The sequence below is a fragment of the Camelina sativa genome, chromosome 12 (assembly GCF_030686135.1).
Source record: "Camelina sativa cultivar CO46 ecotype springtype chromosome 12, ASM3068613v1".
Taxonomy (NCBI): Eukaryota; Viridiplantae; Streptophyta; class Magnoliopsida; order Brassicales; family Brassicaceae; genus Camelina; species Camelina sativa.
In genome coordinates, this window is record NC_141891.1 from 20,911,842 (window position 1) to 20,933,370 (window position 21,529).

Here is a 21,529-nt window from a genome sequence, read left to right on the forward strand (position 1 = left end):
ATGAACTTGTAAATGTATGTCATTTAAACCATGAACTCATAAATTCCTGTCATATAAACCATGAACTTATCTTGAGAGTTAGGTGAAAACTAGACAAACTGAAAATTTTGGTTATCGAAGCAAACCGAAAAGAGAAAGCCTAACTGTTCGACACAATTGATTTGGATAATCGGATTTCGGTTCGATTCGGTAATCGGACCGATTGGTTTATTAGAAACCGCATAAGTATATAAGCCTAACCGGCTAAACCGTTTAACCCTAGTTTAGTTTCTCTCTTCTTTCTTCAACTCTGCCTCATGATGCGATTCTGAAAAAGAGAAAGAAGAACATCAATTCATCATTCTTTTTTCGATCTTTGTCATGTATTTTGTGTCTTTTTGTATTTGTCTTGAGTCTTTTTCATTTATTAGGACACTACACTAGAGTTTGAAGGATTGATCATCTTGTTTTAGGACACTACACACAAGTTTGAAAGATTGATCACCTTTTTCATGTATTATGGTTTAAATAACATAAATTTGAAAGTTTATGGTTTAAATGACATACATTTTATAAGTTCATGGTATAAATGGTCTACATTTAAAAGTTTATGGTTTAAATAACATTTTTTCGAATTAAAACTTCCATTAAAACGATGTCGTTTTGTTAGTAATAGAGTGATTAACGGCATAATAACGTCTGTTAGTAGGTCAATTATCGAATTTAACATTATGTTTTTTTGGCATGGTCAACGAAACTTCATGTTTAAAAAAGCTACTCAACAAAAGTTGATGTTTTAAATGGCCTATAACAAAGTTCATGGTTTAAATGGCCAAAATTTGAAAGTTCATGGTTTTTTTTTTTTGGACAAACATATGTTTCATTCCATTAATACAGAACACAACATACAACATAAGCATCGTTGTTTAAGATACAACCAAGAGAAACAGCCGGTACAACAAAGAGATAAAGATAGATAAGGGTCATCGAGATTGTAGACTTGTGAGCTATGAACCAATTCCTTGTAAGGGATTTGGAGCTTGTAAGGTCAAGAAATAACGATGCTTCTTCCACGAAGACTTCCATAGATGAAAAGATGGCCACTGTCTTGGAACGAAGACCAAGCGGCGTTGAGGAAGCTAAAGCTGAGAACATCATCAGACTGAGGATGTCTAACCGGAGGAGAGCTTTGCTAAGGGTTTGAACAGGGTTAAAAGTGTTCTGATTGAGGACAGATATAGGGTTGATAGCGGTTTTTGGTGCAGAAGTGAAACGCATGAAGGTGTTGTGGTAATCCCCATTACATTGAGTTGGGATCATAATGCCACTAGTCTTCAGTGTCTTATAAATGATGTTTTGTGTTTTTTTCTCGGTGGAGCAAGATTATTAGTTTACTTTTCCCTTGGTTTGAATGAACATCATTGAGTGCAGCATTGATATAATTTACTTCTATTATTCCATTTCTTGAATGGATTATGGAAACCTATATCAACGTTGCGTTCAATTATGTGTTTCTTCTAATTTCAGGAGCAATTACAAAAAGAAGAAAAGAAAAAGAAAAAAATCACATAGCTTTTTTTGAAATTTTCTGAAAGTTGTTTTGACTCCAAACTTAAATTTCTAATATTTTCGACTCTTACAACAAACTTTCACCATACAAAATAATAAATAAAAAACACCCAAGAAAAAGTTTGAATGTACAAAGGTTAGTCTTATTAACGTAATTGTGATCATTTTTGTTAAAAATAGTGACGTCGTTTTTTTATTTTTTTTTAAAAATAGGAAATGTCACTATTTTAAATGGAAATCGAACATGTCTATTGACGAAATTAACGTTGAGCATTTGAACTTTTAATTGAGTATGTTATTTTGTATGTTGAAGGTGTATTGTAGAAATCGAAAACATCACAGGCTTAGATTGATGAGATTTTTTTCAATCCTAAGATTAGTATTAGAGAAACAGAAAATGCAAAATCGTGTGTGCTTGTTTGCTCGAGCTCCTAAACGAAGTCTTAGCTGGGGATTATGCCACTATATGCAATAAAGTTACTCAAGGTCCATAGTTTACACATGCATGGGAATGCATTTACATTAAACTTAAAATTTGATTCTTTTAGTTTTAGATTTCGTGTATCTGGATGTTCTATGCATGGATAGTATCTGCGTATGTGGACTAGTAGGACAAACAAACAAAGTAGATGCTTATAGACAACCGTTTTGATTTCTTTAATGTATGCTATATACCAAACAGAGTAGGCCAAACCCGGCCGGGATCTTACATATGAAACTTTTGTATTAGATTAGTAGTCAATGTTACATTTTGTAAATTTTCTTTAGTAATGTCTTTATTTAGAGATGGTGATCAATTATCGTCGGAGAAGTTGTATGATCTCTTTTTCTTCCGTGGGTTGAGGGTTGGCATCATATAGGGTTTGCTCTTTGGAATTGAATCAATCACGCAAATGTATAACTTTACAGTTTGAAATCAGTATTTAGTTTTTCGAACCACTATTTTGGTTATTGTCCCTTGTGTTGTGAAACACTTAGTGGACTCTATAGACCGGCCCGTATATTATCCTTAGAGATTCAGCCTCTCGGCCATACTCAGTCCGCACACCTTCGGCCCATCAGCCGAAGCCTTTCTCGGCCATTAGTCCTTATGTCGGTTTAAGCTTAGACCTTGTACTCAACTATATATATGCATGTAACCTCGGGATTAATCAATAAGAATACACAAGAGCTTTATCCCTAAACTCTATATTCATAACACGTTATCAGCACGATAGCCTCAAACCCTTAAACCCTAAAGGCAGCCGCCGATTCTCTCTTCTTCCCTAAAACCCTAAACCGCCTCTTGTTCTTCATCTCCTTCGAGATCTTCTCTTGGTCTCGAAGTTCTTTCTGTTGATACACGAGCATCCTTAGCTCGTGATCGAGATCTTCTCAAAACCTTATCGAGGTTTGTGGTTACTTGGTTCGGGGGTGAGTTCGCGCACAAGGAGTTGTTCGCGGGAAGCAGTTCGTTGTTCGCGGGAAGCAGTTCGTAGTTCGTGGAAGCTGTTCGAGGTTCGAGGTTTGTGAGATATCTGAGGTCTTTAGCTCCCAGATCATATCCGGTCAGAATCCTTGTGGTGTTAAGGCAAACAATATCGAACCCTCTCAAAACCCTATGACCGAATTTGAACCTTAAAACTATCGGACCCTAAAACATCCAAGTACACAATCTAACAAAGTTTAAATTTCTTTAAATCCTAAAACTTAAAATCGGTTGATTAGGTTGTTAGATTGTTTGAGAAAATTGCACCATATTACATCAAGCTTAAAATCCGATTTGGTTGATTAAATTGTTTATGCTTGCTTGATTGTTTGTGTTGCATAAGAACCTAGAACTATATTGTTAGGATCATAAGATAGAATTTGATCTAACTGTTCTAGGAGATTTGAAACTTGGATTATTCATGCATATAGAAATCGAATTCGCATAAGAATGTTTAATCGCATGCATGAACTAGTTTTGTGATCTAGGATTGAATCCGATCAAGAACAAAATTTGTTAAAATTACATAATCATGAAAACATAGATTTTCGGAATCAAAAATATCAGGATAAGTTCCTAAAAATAATTTAGCAATTATCCAAAGTCTTAAAATATTAAATCCTAGACTAAATTGGAAACTTAAGAAAAAAAGGAAATCCTATCTAAAATTGTTGCATGCTTAGACTATTTGCTTTTGTTGCATGCATGAATTTAAACCATAAACCAAATGTGACAAGGCATGGTTCGGTCTCAAATACCGCATGGCCTAAGGCATGGTTCGGTCTCAAATACCGCATGTCCTATTGATTGAGTGCATGGTTCGATCTTAAATATTGCATGCTAATATTCGGATGTCTATTTCTGTTGTGTGCAGATAGCAAGTCTTAAGCACTTAGACTATCCAGTCTTGAATGCTTCTGGTGACAACTATTTGCTATGGGAAATGAACACCAAGATCAACCTGAAATCAAAAGACTTGTTCGAATGCATAGAAGAGGGTAAAGTGAACTCGGACAAGCAAAAGAATAAGTGTATCCAGCATATGCATCATCACATTGCTGAGAGTCTCAAAAACCAGTACCTATTCATAGAGGATTCTCTCGACCTTTGGACAACGCTTAAACGCAGATACGGGCACCAAAAGACGGTGCTCCTTCCAAAGGCCGAGTACGATTGGAAACACCTAAGGATCCAGGATTTCAAAACCTTGGATGATTATAATTCTGAGCTTTTTAGGATTGTCTCAGTCCTTAGGCTGTGTGGTACTGTGGTAACAGAAAAGGAGCTAATAGATAAGACTTTGTCTACTTTTAGTCCTAACAACATGGTTCTTCAGCAACAATATAGGCAAACAAAGTATGCCGAGTATGGGGAACTCAATGAGGTTTTACTGCTAGCTGAGCAGAACAATGAACTGTTGCTGATGAATAGTGCTATGAGACCTCCTGGTACAGCCCCATTACCAGAAGCACACAAAGTTGATTTGGGAAAGAAAAGTGCTGCAGAGCCTAAGAAGCCTAAAGAGACCAACTACGTCCACAGAGAGAGAGACAACAGCCGTGGCCGTAGTGGCAGAGGTCGTGATGGTCGAGGAGGCCAAGCCAGCCGCGGACGTGGTGGTAGAGGCCGTGGTATTTTCAAGCCACAAACTAAGGCAAAATCGGTTTGTCACCGATGTGGTATGTCAAACCACTGGATGAAAAACTGCAGAACTCCCAAACATCTCATTGATGCATATCAAGAAAGCTTGAAGAAAAACCCAGAAGCCAACTTGGTGCATCTCGATGATGAAGGCGACTTCGATCATGAGAATGATGACTCCCTAGAGACTTCCGATCTCCTTAAAGAGGATGAATGAATTTTCGGTTTTTATTTTGGTTTAAAACTATGCTTTTATGCTTTGATTTATTTCTATGTATTGGATAATTGATTTGGTTTAAATTCAAGGATTTATTTTATAAATTATTTGCCTTATTAAATTAAAACACAAATGTTGTTTTATATAGAAAATGGCTAAGGATATGAGTGAACTAGTGGTGGACAGTGGATCCAGCCACACTATACTAAGAGATAAAAGATATTTTAAAAACCTCACCATGAAAAATGCCAATGTTAGTACAATTGCGGGTATAGCTAACTTGATAGAGGGCTACGGCCAGGCTCACATTTTGTTGCCTAATGGCACACACATTGAATTAAGTGATGCCTTATATTCACCCAGCTCTAAGAGAAACTTATTGAGCTTTAAAGATATAAGATTAAATGGTTATCATGTGGAAACCAAGGGTGAAGGAACTAGAGAGTTCCTATACATTACAGAAATTGGAAAAGGATAAAAGAAGGTCCTAGAGACTATACCTGCACTAGCCAATGGTTTATACCATGCTAAGATTAACATGATAGAGGCTAACTTGGCTAAGCACAGAATGTTCAATGAACAATTCACTCAATGGCATGACCGGCTAGGCCACCCGGGTTCGAACATGATGCGTAAACTGATTAAGAGTTCAAATGGGCACAACCTTAATGAGAGGAAAGTTATCCCTAAACATCTCACGTGTGTAGCATGTGCACAAGGGAAACTTATTATAAGGCCTTCACCAGTAAAAGTCACAAGAGAGACTTTAAACTTTCTGGAAAGGATACAAGGTGATATATGTGGACCAATACACCCATCTTGTGGGACATTTAGATATTTTATGGTGATGATAGATGCATCAACCAGATGGTCACATGTTTGCTTGTTATCTACAAGAAATCTAGCATTTGCTAAGATGTTGGCTCAAATTATAAGGCTAAGAGCACACTTTCCAGACTTTCCACTTAAGACTATACGTCTAGATAATGCTGGTGAATTCACATCCCAAGCGTTTAATGATTACTGTATGTCCATGGGGGTGAGTGTGGAACATCCTGGGGTGAGTGTGGAACATCCTGTGGCACATGTCCATACACAAAACGGACTAGCTGAGTCCTTCATTAAACGAATACAAATGATAGCTCGACCATTGTTAATGAGATCGAAGCTCCTTGTGTTGGCTTGGGGACACGCAGTATTACATGCGGCAGAACTCATACGCATCAGGCCATCTAGTGAACACAAATATTCACCATCCCAACTATTAACGGGTCAAGAGCCAGACATTTCCCATCTCAAAACATTCGGTTGTGCCGTTTATGTATCTATTGCTCCACCACAGAGAACTAAGATGGGACCTCAGAGGAGGATGGGAATATATGTTGGATATGAGTCTCCCACCATTATAAAGTATCTTGAGCCATTAACAGGAGATTTATTCAAGGCCAGATACGCGGACTGTCAATTCATTGAGTCCGAATTCCCTATGTTAGGTGGTGAGACTAGCAAGCTGGTCAAGGAATTAACATGGAATCAAACATCCTTAAATTGGCAAGATCCTCGAACTCTGGCATGTGATGCAGAGGTTCAAAAGATTATACATTTACAGCATCTAGCTAATCAATTGCCAGATTCCTTTGCTGATCCAAAGAGAGTAACAAAATCGTACATACCAGCTTGCAATGCACCAGTACGAATTGATGTTCAGAAGGAACACAATATTCAAGTTGCTACAGAGTCTAAAACCCGTTTGAAACAGGTAGACCATTAGGTTCCAAAGACAAAAATCCTCGAAAGTCCAAAGGTGCAAAATAGACCAAGGTTCAGGGAATTACCGAAAGTACAGACATGGCTGCGGCAAATGATAAGGAGCCGGATGGGGTTCAGGACGCTGAACCTCTAGGTCCTGAGAATATTGATAATAATGAGATTTCAATAAACTATATCATGTCTGGAATTAAATGGAACAGAAAAAGATGTCGACATTGATGATATATTCGCACACAAGGTAGCACTTGAGATAAATGAGGATCTAGAACCCACATCTATATTAGAGTGCACTCAAAGCAAAGATTGGCTTAGATGGAAAGAAGCTATCGATGTGGAGTTAAACTCTTTGAAGAAGAGAAGTGTGTTTGGTCCGATCTTAAGGATAACACCTGAAATTAAACCAGTTGGACATAAGTGGGTCTTTGTAAGAAAGAGAAATGAGAAGAATGAAATCGTGAGATATAAAGCACGGCTTGTAGCACAAGGATTCTCTCAAAGACCAGGAATAGACTATGAGGAGACATACTCCCCTGTGATGGATGCAACGACTTTTAGATATCTAATAAGTCTGGCTGTAAGAGAAAAACTGGATTTGCGGTTAATGGATGTTGTAACTGCTTACTTATATGGTCCACTGGATAATGAAATCTCTATGAGATTACCAGAGGGAATAGAACTCAAAGATAAGAGTGGTTCTCGAGAACAGTACTGCATAAGGCTAGACAAATCGCTTTATGGACTGCAACAGAGTGGTCGAATGTGATATAATAGACTTAGCAAATTTTTGGCAAAGAAAGGCTATAGAAATGACCCCATCAGTCCATGTATATTTATAAAGAAGTTTGCAAACAAAGGATTTGTGATAATAGCAGTCTATGTGGATGATTTAAACATCCTTGGAACCTCTGGGGAAATTGCCCAAACTGTAGAATACCTCAAGAAAGAATTTGAGATGAAAGACCTAGGCAAGACAAAATTCTGTTTGGGATTGCAGCTTGAGTATAGAAACAATGGTATCCTTGTGCATCAAAAGGCATATATAGAAAAGGTACTCAAGAGGTTTAATATGGAGCAAGCTCACCCATTGACTAGCCCTATGGTTGTGAGAAGCACAGATGTAGATAAAGATCCATTTGCTCCTAAGAAGGCCGATGAAGAAGTTCTCGGACCTGAAGTGCCTTACCTCAGTGCTATAGGAGCGTTAATGTTCTTGGCTAGCCACACTAGACCAGACATATGTTTTGCCATGAACCTCCTAGCAAGATATAGTTCTTGTCCGACCATAAGGCACTGGAATGGTATAAAACATGTTCTGCGATACCTACAGGGTACGACAGACTTTGGTCTATATTACACTAACTATAACAAAGATGGTTTAGTTGGTTTTGCTGATGCAGGTTATCTATCCGATCCACACAATGGTAAATCACAAACAGGCTATATGTTTACACACGGTGGTACAGCAATCTCTTGGCGTTCTATGAAGCAAAACCTTGTAGCCACGTCATCAAATCACGCAGAGATACTAGCAATACATGAAGCCAGCCGTGAGTGTGTCTGGTTGCGGTCCGTGACTCAGCATATTCGGACAGACAGTGGATTGGAAGACAGCAAAGAAGCAACCATAATTTATGAGGACAATACAGCCTGCATCGCACAGCTCAAGGAAGGTTATATCAAGGGAGATCGGACGAAGCACATATTACCAAAATTCTTCTTTACACATGAACTACAAAAGGCCGGAGAAGTTCAAGTGGTGCAAGTTCAGTCATGCGACAACTCAGCCGATCTCTTCACTAAATCTCTACCGACAACAACTTTCAAGAAGCTCGCGCACCAGATTGGGATGCGGAGACTTAGGGACTTGGAGTGATGTTTGTAACAGGGGGAGCAATGTGTGCTGTACTCTTTTTCCTTCACCAAGGTTTTGTCCCAATGGGTTTTCCTGGTAAGGTTTTAATGAGGCAGCACCCCCAAGCACATTGCGTCGATCTCATTCCAATATAGGCACGGTCATCTCGTCCAAGGGGGAGTGTTGTGAAACACTTAGTGGACTCTATAGACCGGCCCGTATATTATCCTTAGAGATTCGGCCTCTCGGCCATACTCAGTCTGCACACCTTCGGCCCATCAGCCGAAGCCTTTCTCGGCCATTAGTCCTTATGTCGGTTTAAGCTTAGACCTTGTACTCAACTATATATATGAATGTAACCTCGGGATTAATCAATAAGAATACACAAGAGCTTTATCCCTAAACTCTATATTCATAACCGCTTGTAATTTCTTTATTGTGTTTTCTGTTATAATCGTAGAATTTTTTAGCGGTCTGTTTTTTTGTCTTCCTGGTTTCCTCTGTAATTGTCGTCGCAAATATGAAAATAGTATAAATAATTAACATTTAGGGAAAATTCCCAAAAAAACACCAACTATTTAATATTTGCCAGAAAAAAACATGAACTTTTTTCGTTGCCAGAAAAAAACGCAGACTATTTTTTAGTTGATAAAAAATACACGAACTATTATTTTTTCCAGTTTCTCCTTGTCTCCGTTACGACCGTTAACGGTATTGTAACGGCGTTATTGTTTTTGAAAAAAATTCCAGAAAAAAACACAAACTATTTATTTGTTGCCAGAAAAATACATGAACTTTTTTTTTTTTGCCTAAAAAATACATAATTTTTCATTTCTTATTTTTCCATTGACAATGTTAGAGATCATAACTTATAATTTTCTCTGCTTTCTTGAACTTCATTCAAGTTTTCACTACTATTTAGGATAACTAAAATAAGAACAAAAATACACAATTAGATTAATCGATTTCCAAATTTCTCAATTAGTGTTGTTTTTGGATTTATACTGACTTTACAAATTTTGAAACTTCATCAACATTTCTCTAAAATTTTATGAGATCTCCACCTTTGTAGACCTTTGTATACATTTCAAAAAATATGCATCTCTTTAGTTTAGTACCTTTTATGATGCTGATAGCCAGTGTAAATCATCAAATGGGCTGGTGTATGCAAACTTGATCGAGATCGTAGATTATAGCCATTTTGTTGGATATCAACTCTTGTAACCTAACTAGATTCACCATTTATTTATGCAAAAACAATACTATTGAGAAATTTAGAAATCAATTAATCTAATTGTGTATTTTTGTTCTTGAATTTAGTTATCATAAATAGTAGTGAAAACTAGTATGAAGTTCAAGAGAGCAGAGAAAGTTATGAGATATGATCTCTAACATTGTTAATAAGAAAAAAAAAATTATGTATTTTTCAGGCAAAGAAAAAAAAGTTCATGTATTTTTCTGGCAACAAATAAATAGTTTGTGTTTTTTTTTGGAATTTTTTTCAAAAATAGTAACGCTGTTACAATACCGTTAACGGTCGTAACGGAGACGAGGAGAAACTGGAAAAAAATAATAATTTATGTATTTTTTATCAACTAAAAAATAGTTTGCATATTTTCTGGCAAGGAAAAAAATTCATGTTTTTTTCTGGCAAATATTAAATAGTTGGTGTTTTTTTTTGGAATTTTCCCTAAACGTTTATACCAAAAAATTATCTTTTGAAGTTACTTGAAAACTATTATAAAAAGAAAAATGTCTACCAGCGTAACAATAATGTTTTTTTAAAATGATGGCATCATTATACTTTTTTAATTAAATTTTAAATTATTAAAATTTCACTAATTTAATCAAGTGTAAATAGAAACCGTTAATGGAATCAATCAATATCGTACAACAAGACAAATCCGCTCCAAAGAAATCTCCAGAAGAAAGCAAATCCTCAAGCAACTTCTTCTCCAAATTTCTCGAATCCCTCTTCTGTACCGATGACTTCTCTCCAATTACACTGCTCCGTTCACTCTCTCCGTCCTAAACACCGTCTTCGCTACTCTCCTCCTATCTTCACTCCCCGCGCCTGCCACTTACCCGGAAAATTCAGTTTCAGAGTCAGAGGAGCTAAAGCTAATTCGTTCCGTTGCTTCGCTCAATCGGAGACGAAGAAGGAAGTGAGTTTCGCTGAGAAAGAGGAACGGCCTTCGTTCGATATCAATCTCGCCGTTATCCTCGCCGGCTTTGCTTTCGAAGCCTACGCTTCACCTCCGGTAAAACTACAATTCCCGGCGAAAATTTGTTCCTCCTACTCTGAGAATGATTTAATCTGATTATGTTTTGTTTGATTCTCTCAGGAAAAAATCGGGAAACGAGAGGTTAATGCAGCTGGTTGTAATACTCTTTACCTCTCTGAGTATGTGAAGCTCTCTTTTGGTTGTTATGAGATTTTGTTTCTTTTAAGAGTTTTCTTAGATATTGTAAGAGCTGGAATTATACTTGTTTCAGGTCATTTGTAAGGGAGGTATATGATGGACAATTGTTTATTAAACTTAAAAGAGGATTTGATTTTCCTGCCTTGGATCCATGGGTGTGTGTTTTTACTACCATGTTTTAATGTACTTGTTACCTTTACCAAAGTTGTTCTTATTGGTTTTTGCTTTCAGGGAACGAGTGATCCTTATGTGGTTATGGACTTGGATGGTCAGGTTGCTAAAAGCAAAACCAAATGGGGGCAAGTCCAATTTCTTTTGCTTTACTGAATTTTCACTTTGGAGGATCGCATTTTTTAGCTAGATTTATGAACTTACTTAACTAGATACATTACACAATCTTGGCCTGATCATAGTGGAAGTGTTCAGATGCAGTTTATTCAATTAGATATGTTATACAAATTTAGCTTGCTTCTTAAACCCATCATTTCATTATTTCCTGCAAAACTTCTATTTACTTTTGAACTTGAATAAAAACTTGTACCAGTGTCATAGCCCTCAGCTTTGTTTAATTTTTTTTTGTCTAAAAGTTGGGAGCCTTTGAAATTCATACAGTATGTCTTATTGACTGTTAAATATCAGATCCTCAAGTTACTGGTATAAACTAACTTGGTTATTAATGTATTACTTTATTGGCAGGACAAATGAGCCAAAATGGAACGAAGATTTTGTTTTTAATATTAAGCTGCCTCCTGCGAAAAAGATACAGGTTGAATAATGTTTAACATATTGTTTCCTGGTCAACCCTGAAAGTAACTGTACAAATACCTTATATTATTTAGACCCTTGTTTGACTTCCAAATATTGTTTAATGAGCTTCAGATTGCAGCTTGGGATGCAAACCTTGTTACCCCACATAAACGGATGGGTAATTCTGAAATCAACCTGGAAGACATTTGTGATGGTGAGAATTAGTTCACCCATTCACTCTCAATTTGCTTAATTATTAGTTTAAGTTAAACACAGGAAAAAAAAGTCTGTGTTGTTGTTGGGTATAGTTTTCTAAATCAGCAAGTTCTTCGTGACCCTGTTGGAGAATTCAGAAACAAAAACTAAGATTATGTCAGGTGGCGGAGTTGTGGTGTGTTAAACACTGCCACAATGGAGTACTTGAGACTTGCTCGAACTAAAAACTTATACACTAACAATGATTAAGGTTTTCCTGGAAATGATTCTTGTTTCCTAGGGAATGAGAACCTGCAAATATTTGCTGACTAGAGCAATCAATTGTAGATTAGTGATCGCAAGTAGTGATACATCTGAGGAATCTACTGAACGTCTAACTTATGGATTTTTGTCTCTAACTTGTACTTTGGTTTTGTTTTTTTTGCTTCCCAAGGGAACTTGCACAAGGTCCTGGTAGAACTAGATGGAATTGGAGGTGGTGGGAAAGTTCAACTGGAGGTCAGTTTATGCTGTCAGTGCTTATTTGTGTAGCTGATAAATTTATCCTGTTGACAAAAACAATCAACTTAATTTCCAAAAAAAAAAAAACAATATACTCCTTTTACATCCAAATAAGCACAAAATATCATGCACCCTGATGCTCTATAGGTTCACATTTTTGTATGGTAAACCCAAAAACTAGTCTCTCCACTAGTTTGGTCTTTGTCTTAACCGAATTTAAACTTTCAGATTAAGTACAAGGGATTTGAGGAAGTTGAAGAAGAAAAGAAGTGGTGGAGGTTCCCGTTTGTTTCAGAGATCCTTCAGAGAAATGAAATTAAGTCAGTTCTGAAAAACTTTGTTTACTCTGAAGCAGTCGAATCAGTTTTGAAAAATCTTGTTGACTCTGAAGCTGTGCCAGCACGTCAGTTTGTAGAGTATGCTTTTGGACAATTAAAGTCACTCAGTGATGCTCCCCTTGAGAATATTGAACGTCCAAGCAATACTACAGAGGACTCTAAAGGTGAAGAAAACTCTAATGATCATTCTCCGTCGGTAGATATGCTCTCTGGTGGGGCTAGTTCAGAGGATTCATCCGATCAATATCGCAGTACTGATCTGAGTAATTCAGGTAGCAAAGAGAAAGATGGTAATGGTGATGGCCATAACAATGAACTGGAGGGTGACAATGAAAATGGCAGCTTTCCGTCAGAAGGTAATTTCTGGGATACCATTCCTGACATAGTTGGTCAAAATATCGTCCAGAAACTTGGCCTTCCTTCACCTGAGAAATTGAAGTGGAACGGAACGGAAATACTGGAAAAATTTGGTCTACAATCACGGAAAACTGCAGAAGCAGGTTACATCGAATCAGGGCTTGCCACTGCTAATACTCGAGAAGGCGATGATGAAAAGGAAGATGGTCAGCTTGCTATTTACGCGTCCAAGTCTTCTCTTGCAGACATGAAGAATGCGACACAAGAATTGCTTAAGCAGGCAGATAATGTCTTTGGTGCATTAATGGTTTTCAAAGCAGTAGTGCCTCAGTTAAGTAAGGATAATCTTGGTACAGAGAAGGTCGTAGAAAAAGATGATGCTTCCAATGTAACAGACGATGTCTCTGGTTCCTCCAAGACGGAAAAACTCTCTGGTCTAGTGAATGTTGATGGAGCGGATGAAAAGAACGCTGAGGAAATGAAAACACTTTTTTCTAGCGCAGAAAGTGCCATGGAGGCATGGGCAATGCTTGCAACTGCCATGGGGCATCCAAGCTTTATCAAATCTGAGTTTGAAAAGCTATGTTTTCTAGAAAACGACAACACTGACACGCAGGTGAAAACTCTTTTTTCTTCGACTCACTGATTCTAGTTGTTTGGAAACAAGTGATTTCAGGGATGAAGTCTATCCTTTCCTGAAAATACAAGTTCATGTTAATAGACATACTAATTTGCAAGCTGCAGGTGGCAATTTGGCGTGATGCAAGGAGGAAAAGAGTAGTTATCGCTTTTAGAGGAACTGAACAGGTAGGCTTTTATCTATATCTTCTTAATATTTGAGTTTTCTCTTTCAGCTCTTACAGTCAATATTTCATGTTGTCAGACAAAGTGGAAAGATTTGCAGACTGATCTGATGCTAGCTCCTGCTGGGTTAGTATTGCCTGTTTATTCAGCTTCTCTACATTGATTCAGAAACTACTTAAAGTCTACATTTTTGAAGTTTTACTTAGTTATAATTCATCTCTCCTGGACATCTTTTGAATATGTTGCAGTCTGAACCCTGAAAGAATTGGTGGAGACTTCAAGCAAGAAGTACAAGTATGTTTTAAACTCATGGCATTGATCAAGTATAGTTTATTGAGTTATTTTCTAATGCTCCTTTGGATTTTTTAGGTTCATAGTGGATTTCTGAGTGCATACGATTCAGTACAGATAAGGATTATATCATTGCTCAAATTGGCTATTGGCTACATGTAGGTGCTTCTTATGTTTCACTTTACTTTCCTGCTTTTGGAGAGTTTTTCCTTACTTACCTGTTATTTCAATTGTTGCATCTTCTTTTTGCTGTGAAAAAAAATATTTGTCATTGTTGAAAATGCCACGGTCTGTCTTCTTGGAATATTGGTTCTAGATAAAGTTTAATTAATTTTCTCAGGACAATAAATATTGTGTTTGACTTTTATGTTTACAAGGTCTGCTAAACTCTGGACATAATTTCTAATGCATATGCACTCTCCCCTTTGGCAGAGACGATGTTGCTGAGCATGAAGATAAATGGCATGTTTATGTGACTGGACATAGCTTGGGTGGTGCATTAGCTACACTCTTGGCTCTTGAACTTGCGTCAAGCCAATTAGCTAAGTAAGTGGTTTGGGAACTCCTGTACTTTCTACATATCACCATGGCGACATCAGGGTGATGGGCATTAATCAACTTTATCTGTGTATGCTTGTTAGACGTGGAGCAATCACTATTACCATGTACAATTTTGGATCTCCAAGAGTAGGAAACAAAAAATTTGCTGAAATTTATAACCAGGTTAGGCTTCTTCTAACTTGAGATGGCACATCGTCGTAATATCTTGTTGATTAATATGTTTTCCATACTGCACTTTCACAGAAAGTAAAAGACAGCTGGAGAGTTGTAAACCATAGAGACATAATTCCCACAGTCCCTCGCTTAATGGGCTATTGTCATGTTGCTCATCCTATTTATCTCACCGCTGGAGAGGTGGTATGTTTACCCTTTGATCAAACATGTTTAATCTATGCAGAGCATTATTTTTTAATTTGTCCTGGTGATGCTATAATATGTGTTACTCTGTATTACGAGCTCTTTCAGTTATGTGATCTGCTTTTTTCAGTATAAGTTGATTAGACTGAGTGATATAATGTTGCAGGAGAATACTGAGTTCCAGAAAGATGGTTATCATGCTGAGGTTATTGGGGAAGCGACACCTGATATTCTCGTTAGTAGATTTGTAAGTCCTTTAATACCTAACTTTCTCTGGTTCTTCACTTATTTCTTTTGATCATCATTTAAGTTTGAGTTTTCCTGCTTGTCTTTCACATATATTCTGCATATGTTTGTTATTGGCTTCTACTTCCTAGGAGCATATAATTCTAGGTTCATATTTACTAGCAGCTATTTTATTTCATGGCTTCATATACATGTGTGGCACAGACATTTATCCATAGTCGAACGCAAAACTTGTTTACCATTTGTATGGTCTGTTTCATTCTTTTAATTCCTTATGGAATTTTGAAGTTTCTACCAATGGGTGTTATTCAGAAGATGTAGAGAGGCTTGCTAGAATTCTAGTGAGATATATTACTTATGAGTGGCATCCTGACGTGAGGTTAAATGGATGTTATCTTTCAGATGAAAGGTGAGAAGGAACTTGTTGAGAAGATACTTCAAACTGAAATCAAAATATTCAACGCACTTCGTGATGGGAGTGCCCTTATGCAGCACATGGAAGATTTCTATTACATCACACTGTTAGAGGTATGCTATTAGTGCCCACTTAAGAAAATGCTGATAAGTGAAGTACTCAGAAAATAACGCATAGCTCCATACGGACTTAGAATTGTGGAATATTAATCTCTCACAGGATAGTAACGTTGAAAAAGCGCCAACCCTTTTTGGGTGGAGCCATATGTCGGTTTTAAATCAGTTCCATATTAGCTTATTGGAATCAATTTTTGTTGGCAATTTTTTCAGAGTGTGAAATTATATTACAAGAATGTTGAAGATCCGGACGTTATCGAAAATGCTGCTACTCAATCAGTGAGAGAGGCCTGAGACCATGAGAGCATGTAATGGCTCACTTCAGCTATATAGTATTCACTCTGTATACCATTTACACGAGACAAGAATCAACTGGGTCGCATTATTATATTCTCACTGGACCACGAAGGAAAGGAATATTGTGTACCAAAATGTAATTATGTTTTAGTGACCTGTGGTTCAGTCCTGTAAAGTTAAACATAGACATGAAAGGGGACAAGAAAGCTTGGAAGATATCAAAAAATTTGAAATTGTATAGATGTCAATGATCTCTTTTGGTATTTACTTTTTTCTCAGGGTTCAGAACTGCTCCTTGAACTAAGTTATGGATCTGGAATTTGAATATGGTACTTTTCAGTGCATGCTCAGGGAAACAATGCAGAGAATGTTCTTTGTGGCTTACAGGGATCGCAACCACCTCGGCTCTCGACCGGCTTAGTTTCAGCATGACCTGCATCTGTGGACTTTACTAAAGAGCAGTTGCGGGAGAAGTAAGTTATCTCAATCCTTAAGCTTTCTCGATTGTTTTGGAACTTTTACAACTATTATTCAATTCTTAGTTGCATGTACTAAGTTTATACATCATCTAGAGTAACCTAGAACTGAGATTGGTAAAAACCAATTCATCAATCATTTAATTTTATGGATGCAGTGAAGTATATACAACTTCCTTTAGTGTCATGAGACACAAAAAAGTAATGGCTTACTATATCATGAAGCTTCTTGAGTCTACTTAGATAGCAATCCCTGTGGGAAAGTAATTTGATATGACAAAGCTGTTATTTACACCCAATGAATTTTGTTTTGAATACAGGCAGGTTTCTGGTAGCAGATGACGGTGCCTTCTTGTTCTTCCCGCTGCTACTGCCAAGGATACGCAGACTCTGTCTCAGTAAGTCAACCTCTCTTTCCTTCCCAATTCGTTGTTTCTCCATCAAAGCTATTCTCCCCTTGAGTGTCTCAATGGTTTCTCCCCTGACTTTAACTTCCTTCCTGAGTTCTTGAACTGTCTTTGCAACTTCTTCTTGGGGTTTCTGTCTCAGTGCCTCTCCTACAAAAAGAAACAAAACTCATTTACTTTTCTCAAAAACCAAAACCAAAGTCAAAAGATTGAGATTAGTTGTTGAAAGTTTTACCATATGTTGTGTGGATGAGATCATCAAGCTCATTCTTGATAGCGAAATAGAGCTGTTTCCACCTCTCCACGGCTTCTTCCCTCACGGCTCTCTCTAGACACATCTGTTCCACGACCCATTCCCACTCGTATGGTTTCGCTTTTGCTTCTTCTTTCTCTTCCATCTTCTGCCTCAGCCTCTTCACTTCCTCTCTCAGTCTCTTCCTCTCTTTCCTCCATTCTTTCTCTGCCGTCTTCAGAGCCACAATCACTCTCTCTTTCTCATCAAGCTCTGTTCTTGCTGGTGTCCATATCTGTTCATTCGATTTCACCTTGATGCGTCTCCTAGAACTGTGTCTCTCCTGCTTGCTTGTAGCACCACCCATGTATTCTGAAATCTAAAATATTTCAAAGCTCTTCCTCTCTCTATCTCTCAGGAATTGTTGTTGTTTTCTAATGTCTTTTGGTATGTCTATTTATCTGCAGAGAGGACTCATTTTTTCATTCAATGAAGCGAAATGATTATTTAGTTGGTGAAGAAAGCTCAACATTGCGGCATTGCAGACAGGTTATTTATATAATGGTGGCCAAAAGCATCTTCACTTATCCTAACACACTACAGTAAAAATTTCGAATGTCTTATAACAAAAACTAATAACACTTAAGAAGACTTCATGGTAATTATTCTTCTTTGTCCTCAGTTGATTCTTTTTTTCATGTGGAAACTGAGATAAAAAGACAAAACAAGTTATGGGCAGTCCTCAGGACACAGTACTGAATAGGAAACAAGAGAAAAAAGGAAATGAAGTGGTGTTACAGAATATGAAAAGCATTGTTTCTTCAATCTCCAATTAATGGTGTGGGCTTTGATTGTTTGTCACATGCCATCATAAACATGGACCCATACCTATTTACTTCATTTTTTGTTCTTTCCAATATTTATTACCCTCTACACTTAGTTTCTAGGGATAGGTTGCTCTTAATTTCTGGTTTAATTACTTTATTTTTGGTTTAATTTCTCTCAATATTTGATCTACTTATACAAGTTTTTTTAGTGGATGAGTGGGTGAATATGTTCTGTAAGACAATGGGTAGGTATATTTTGAAGCTCGAATTTGGTTTGCTTTCTTTCCTCTTGGAATCCGTTAGAATTAGAATTCATGAGTAGGGGTTAGCTTTGGATCCTTACAGTATACATTTGTGATTAAGTATGAAATAAATGAGTATATATCATCTCTGGAGGTAAAATGGTCAACGAACAATAGAGTGATAGAAGACAAAGAAACAAGAAGAAGAGACATATGTCTAATCAGTAATCACAATTGACAGCGTAGAGTTTGGATAGCTATAATAAAGTGAAGAAGGATAGACTCCTATATCTATGAGTTCATTGCCCTCTTCACGTGAACTTCCCTGTTAATTTGGGTTTATTGTCTCAATCCTTTTCATAACTTAAGTGTCGTACTTTCTCAATGAATCATCAAGTTTCCGTTATTGGCTTTTGTCTTTGTACAATCTCTTTACAACACTGCCAACTAAGATCAGCCCAGAAGGCTAATCAAGGTCGGATTCTGACCGCAACCTTCCAAACCTGCACTATGATTCTGACCTAATTTGTATTCCACCAAGCAATCAAAGCAACAATATATACATACACACATAGTGCAAACTTACACGCATATTTTGTATGTTTTGGTAACATTTTGAGACTGTCGACTGGTATTTTAATACAATCAAAAGGACACATGCACCCAACCCAACCACATAAATCATTCATATACATTATTATGCCCTCAATTCACTTATCTTTCACCTTAAACTCATCATGGACCACTGGTTCATACCCACCGAAGACGGGAGTGCTGGCCGGATTATTGGCACACGTTTCACTACTGAGATTGCTTCGTTCCACCGAGCAGCATGATTTGCCACCTTCTGAAGAAGTAATTCATTCAAAAGACAGACAAAACATGAATCAGATGGTGTAAACGTTTTCCTAATTGTGTTCTTAAATACTCAAAAAGTCAAGCAAGAACATGAATTTTCAGTAGCAAATGACATATATGATCCACCAGTTATTTTCAACCATAAGCAGGACTCAGACCGATTAAATTACGAATTCAGGTTTCACCACTACTTTTATCCTTCTCAGTGTTCTCACAGAAGCATAATATTTAATACCAAACAAGAAAATGTTACAAAGACGAATCATAAAGCAGATAACCGCTGAAAGCCTGAAAGGCAAAGTCAGAACTAGTCGAAAGACCTTTCAACTATCATTTGCCTATCACAAAAGAACATTTAAACTAAAATGTAAATATATATGATGTTCAATCATAAAAGCGGATAAAACCACAGAGAAGAAGCACAAAAAGATGGAGATCACTCAGGTGTCTTTCTATCGCCTATCTCTCACCGACACCATCTACAGTTTTGCTTCTCCATACTAATAATAATAGACAACTTACAAAAACACTTTATTCATCAACATTGAGTAAATGTGAGTATGGCTATTCGTGAATACTATGACCCTGGGTCGCTAGGTGCATCTAAGCAACTTAGCAAAGAGAAAACTGGCAATAACCTACAACACACAACTAGTCCCAGGACAAACAGTTTAACTCAACCAATAACCACACAAAAAGGAGATTCTGATCTTCTAATTTTCCACAACAAATCAACAATAAGACTAACAAAACAGTAAAAATTGAACTATGCAATCTCATCTCACTCCAAAAGACTAAACGATGACCACATGAGCCCAACAATTGACATCAAATAGACTGAACTAGTTACCTTATCATCCAATAGAACCTTAAGCTGCAGGGTACGGCTCTTCTTCTTCATATTATACAACCTACGCCCTAACATAACAAAACCCACAAATGCTGCGGCCATGGAGAAAGACCAAATAGGATTAACTTTAAAAACACAGTACTTCAACACTTCTATTGGAATTTTCCACCACACAAACCCCTTCTCTTCTCCTCCTCCACCACCAGATTTAACAGATGGATCATCAATAGAAACAGAGTTCCCTTCTCCTTCCACCGGATCATTTCCACTAACTAGATCACCTGACAGTAAAGATTCATCCTTTCCCTCACCAGAGCTCATCAAATCCATGTCTTGAACTATACTTTGACTATATTCAACAATACCCACTTCGCTTCTCTCCAAACCAAACTCATCATCAACTAACCTCTGATCCTCAAGCCGATCACTACTCGAGTCAGACCATAACTCACTAAAATGCTTCGGACCATAAGGAGCATCGTAGGATGGTTCAATCCAGCCAGGACTACCCGATTGAACAGACCCTTCTTCATCTTCCCCTTCCACACGAGGAGACACACCACTCTTGTTCTCAAGAGAGAAGTAATCAAACCTAATCATACCTTGAGTGGCAACTTCAATCTCCTCCAAGCTCTTCGAATTATCATCCTCAGTGGTAGATCTCAAACTCTGTAGCACCTCCCAGTCTTGAATCTCTCCTTCCATGTCAAAGTTAGGGTTTTTTCTTTTCTTTTTGGGATCCAATTGAAGAAACCAAAAAGGAGAAAGCTTCGTGTGGGGAGCAAAAACAGAACCGCTACGTTACTGTACAGAAACATCTTGGTCGTGGTGATGACGTGGCGTGGTATAATTGGATAAAGGATGAAGTCAAAAGAGTGGTTTCGTTGACGTGTGGGTTTATGATAACTTTGGATATAGAGCGTATGTTGTTGTTACGGTGGGGTGCGGTGTGGAGGATATGTAACCGCTTTTTTTGGCTTATGAGATATGCTCAACTTGAAAATGGAGGGAGAGGAAGCAAACACGTCAAACTGTTGCATATTGTGAACTGTGAGGAGACATCATTGATTGATTTTTACATACTAAACCAAATCCAAAAAGATGATTAGATGAATATGTTTTTACCATTTCACTTTTTTAATTTTCTCTTTTAAACCAATTAACCAAAGTGATGGATTCATTTTTGAAATAAGAGTACACTTCACAATTTTACAATAAGTTTGGATTTTCTATTTTATATTTAAGATATAGTTTTGAGAGGTAAAATTTAGTATTTTTAAAGTTTTGAGTTTAATTTTGAAGTATGATGAGGTGAATGAAGAGTATTTATAATGTATTTTTTAATAAGTTAGAGGATTTTGTGAGAGTTACAGTAGAAACAAATCTCCGGGAGAAAGTTAAGTATATCATCTAAATCTTAGAATTTCTGAACTATTAAGAAGAATTTTGATTATTTGGTAACAAATCACGAC

At 37.2% G+C, this 21,529-nt stretch overlaps 4 protein-coding genes and 1 long non-coding RNA gene across 8 annotated transcripts; 3 read left to right on the plus strand and 2 right to left on the minus strand.

The window, feature by feature from the left end:
* Positions 1–988: 988 nt before the first annotated feature.
* LOC147930832 (uncharacterized) lies at positions 989–4,874 on the plus strand. Its single transcript, XM_087477050.1, has 3 exons — positions 989–1,177; positions 3,891–4,464; positions 4,522–4,874. Exons 1-3 carry the CDS (start codon positions 989–991, stop codon positions 4,872–4,874), a joined length of 1,116 nt encoding a protein of 371 aa, XP_087333176.1.
* A 5,467-nt stretch (positions 4,875–10,341) lies between these two features.
* Positions 10,342–16,405, plus strand: LOC104732360 (uncharacterized). 4 transcript variants are annotated; one of them, XM_010451891.3, is made up of 18 exons: positions 10,342–10,757; positions 10,842–10,900; positions 10,993–11,074; positions 11,151–11,218; positions 11,616–11,685; positions 11,799–11,880; positions 12,316–12,380; positions 12,612–13,694; positions 13,823–13,885; positions 13,962–14,008; positions 14,131–14,176; positions 14,252–14,331; positions 14,606–14,719; positions 14,815–14,896; positions 14,978–15,091; positions 15,258–15,338; positions 15,740–15,865; positions 16,082–16,405. In XM_010451891.3, exons 1-18 carry the CDS (start codon positions 10,482–10,484, stop codon positions 16,160–16,162), a joined length of 2,619 nt encoding a protein of 872 aa, XP_010450193.2. In that variant the 5' UTR covers positions 10,342–10,481; the 3' UTR covers positions 16,163–16,405. The 4 variants fall into 4 exon arrangements, with proteins under 4 accessions (XP_010450193.2, XP_010450194.2, XP_087333922.1 ...); XM_010451892.3 differs by having other exon boundaries at positions 14,978–15,088; XM_087477796.1 differs by lacking the exon at positions 10,993–11,074 and having other exon boundaries at positions 10,366–10,757.
* A 350-nt stretch (positions 16,406–16,755) lies between these two features.
* LOC104732362 (uncharacterized) lies at positions 16,756–17,807 on the minus strand. Its single transcript, XM_010451895.3, has 2 exons — positions 17,284–17,807; positions 16,756–17,198 (listed from the first exon to the last, which is right to left on the minus strand). Exons 1-2 carry the CDS (start codon positions 17,645–17,647, stop codon positions 16,927–16,929), a joined length of 636 nt encoding a protein of 211 aa, XP_010450197.1. The 5' UTR covers positions 17,648–17,807; the 3' UTR covers positions 16,756–16,926.
* On the plus strand, positions 16,962–17,961 carry LOC104732363 (uncharacterized). Its single transcript, XR_758779.2, has 2 exons — positions 16,962–17,039; positions 17,748–17,961. It is a non-coding gene; the product is annotated as an uncharacterized LOC104732363 (long non-coding RNA).
* Positions 17,962–18,891: 930 nt separating this feature from the next.
* LOC104732364 (uncharacterized) lies at positions 18,892–21,109 on the minus strand. Its single transcript, XM_010451896.3, has 2 exons — positions 20,058–21,109; positions 18,892–19,196 (listed from the first exon to the last, which is right to left on the minus strand). Exons 1-2 carry the CDS (start codon positions 20,760–20,762, stop codon positions 19,071–19,073), a joined length of 831 nt encoding a protein of 276 aa, XP_010450198.1. The 5' UTR covers positions 20,763–21,109; the 3' UTR covers positions 18,892–19,070.
* Between the last annotated feature and the right edge of the window lie 420 nt (positions 21,110–21,529).

Bases quoted from the DNA above. Each gene is read 5' to 3' on its own strand.
- LOC147930832 (XM_087477050.1), top strand. From the start codon at position 989: ATGAACCAATTCCTTGTAAGGGATTTGGAGCTTGTAAGGTCAAGAAAT. The intron at 1,178-3,890 runs GTTTGAACAGGG...TGTTGTGTGCAG, and splicing joins GGAGGAGAGCTTTGCTAAGG to ATAGCAAGTCTTAAGCACTT. The intron at 4,465-4,521 runs GTACAGCCCCAT...AAAGTGCTGCAG, and splicing joins TAGTGCTATGAGACCTCCTG to AGCCTAAGAAGCCTAAAGAG.
- LOC104732360 (XM_010451891.3), top strand. From the start codon at position 10,482: ATGACTTCTCTCCAATTACACTGCTCCGTTCACTCTCTCCGTCCTAAA. The intron at 15,092-15,257 runs GTATGTTTACCC...ATAATGTTGCAG, and splicing joins ATCTCACCGCTGGAGAGGTG to GAGAATACTGAGTTCCAGAA. The intron at 15,866-16,081 runs GTATGCTATTAG...CAATTTTTTCAG, and splicing joins ATTACATCACACTGTTAGAG to AGTGTGAAATTATATTACAA.
- LOC104732362 (XM_010451895.3), bottom strand. From the start codon at position 17,647: ATGGGTGGTGCTACAAGCAAGCAGGAGAGACACAGTTCTAGGAGACGC. The intron at 17,199-17,283 runs GTAAAACTTTCA...TTCTTTTTGTAG, and splicing joins TCTCATCCACACAACATATG to GAGAGGCACTGAGACAGAAA.
- LOC104732364 (XM_010451896.3), bottom strand. From the start codon at position 20,762: ATGGAAGGAGAGATTCAAGACTGGGAGGTGCTACAGAGTTTGAGATCT. The intron at 19,197-20,057 runs GTAACTAGTTCA...TTACTTCTTCAG, and splicing joins AGGTTCTATTGGATGATAAG to AAGGTGGCAAATCATGCTGC.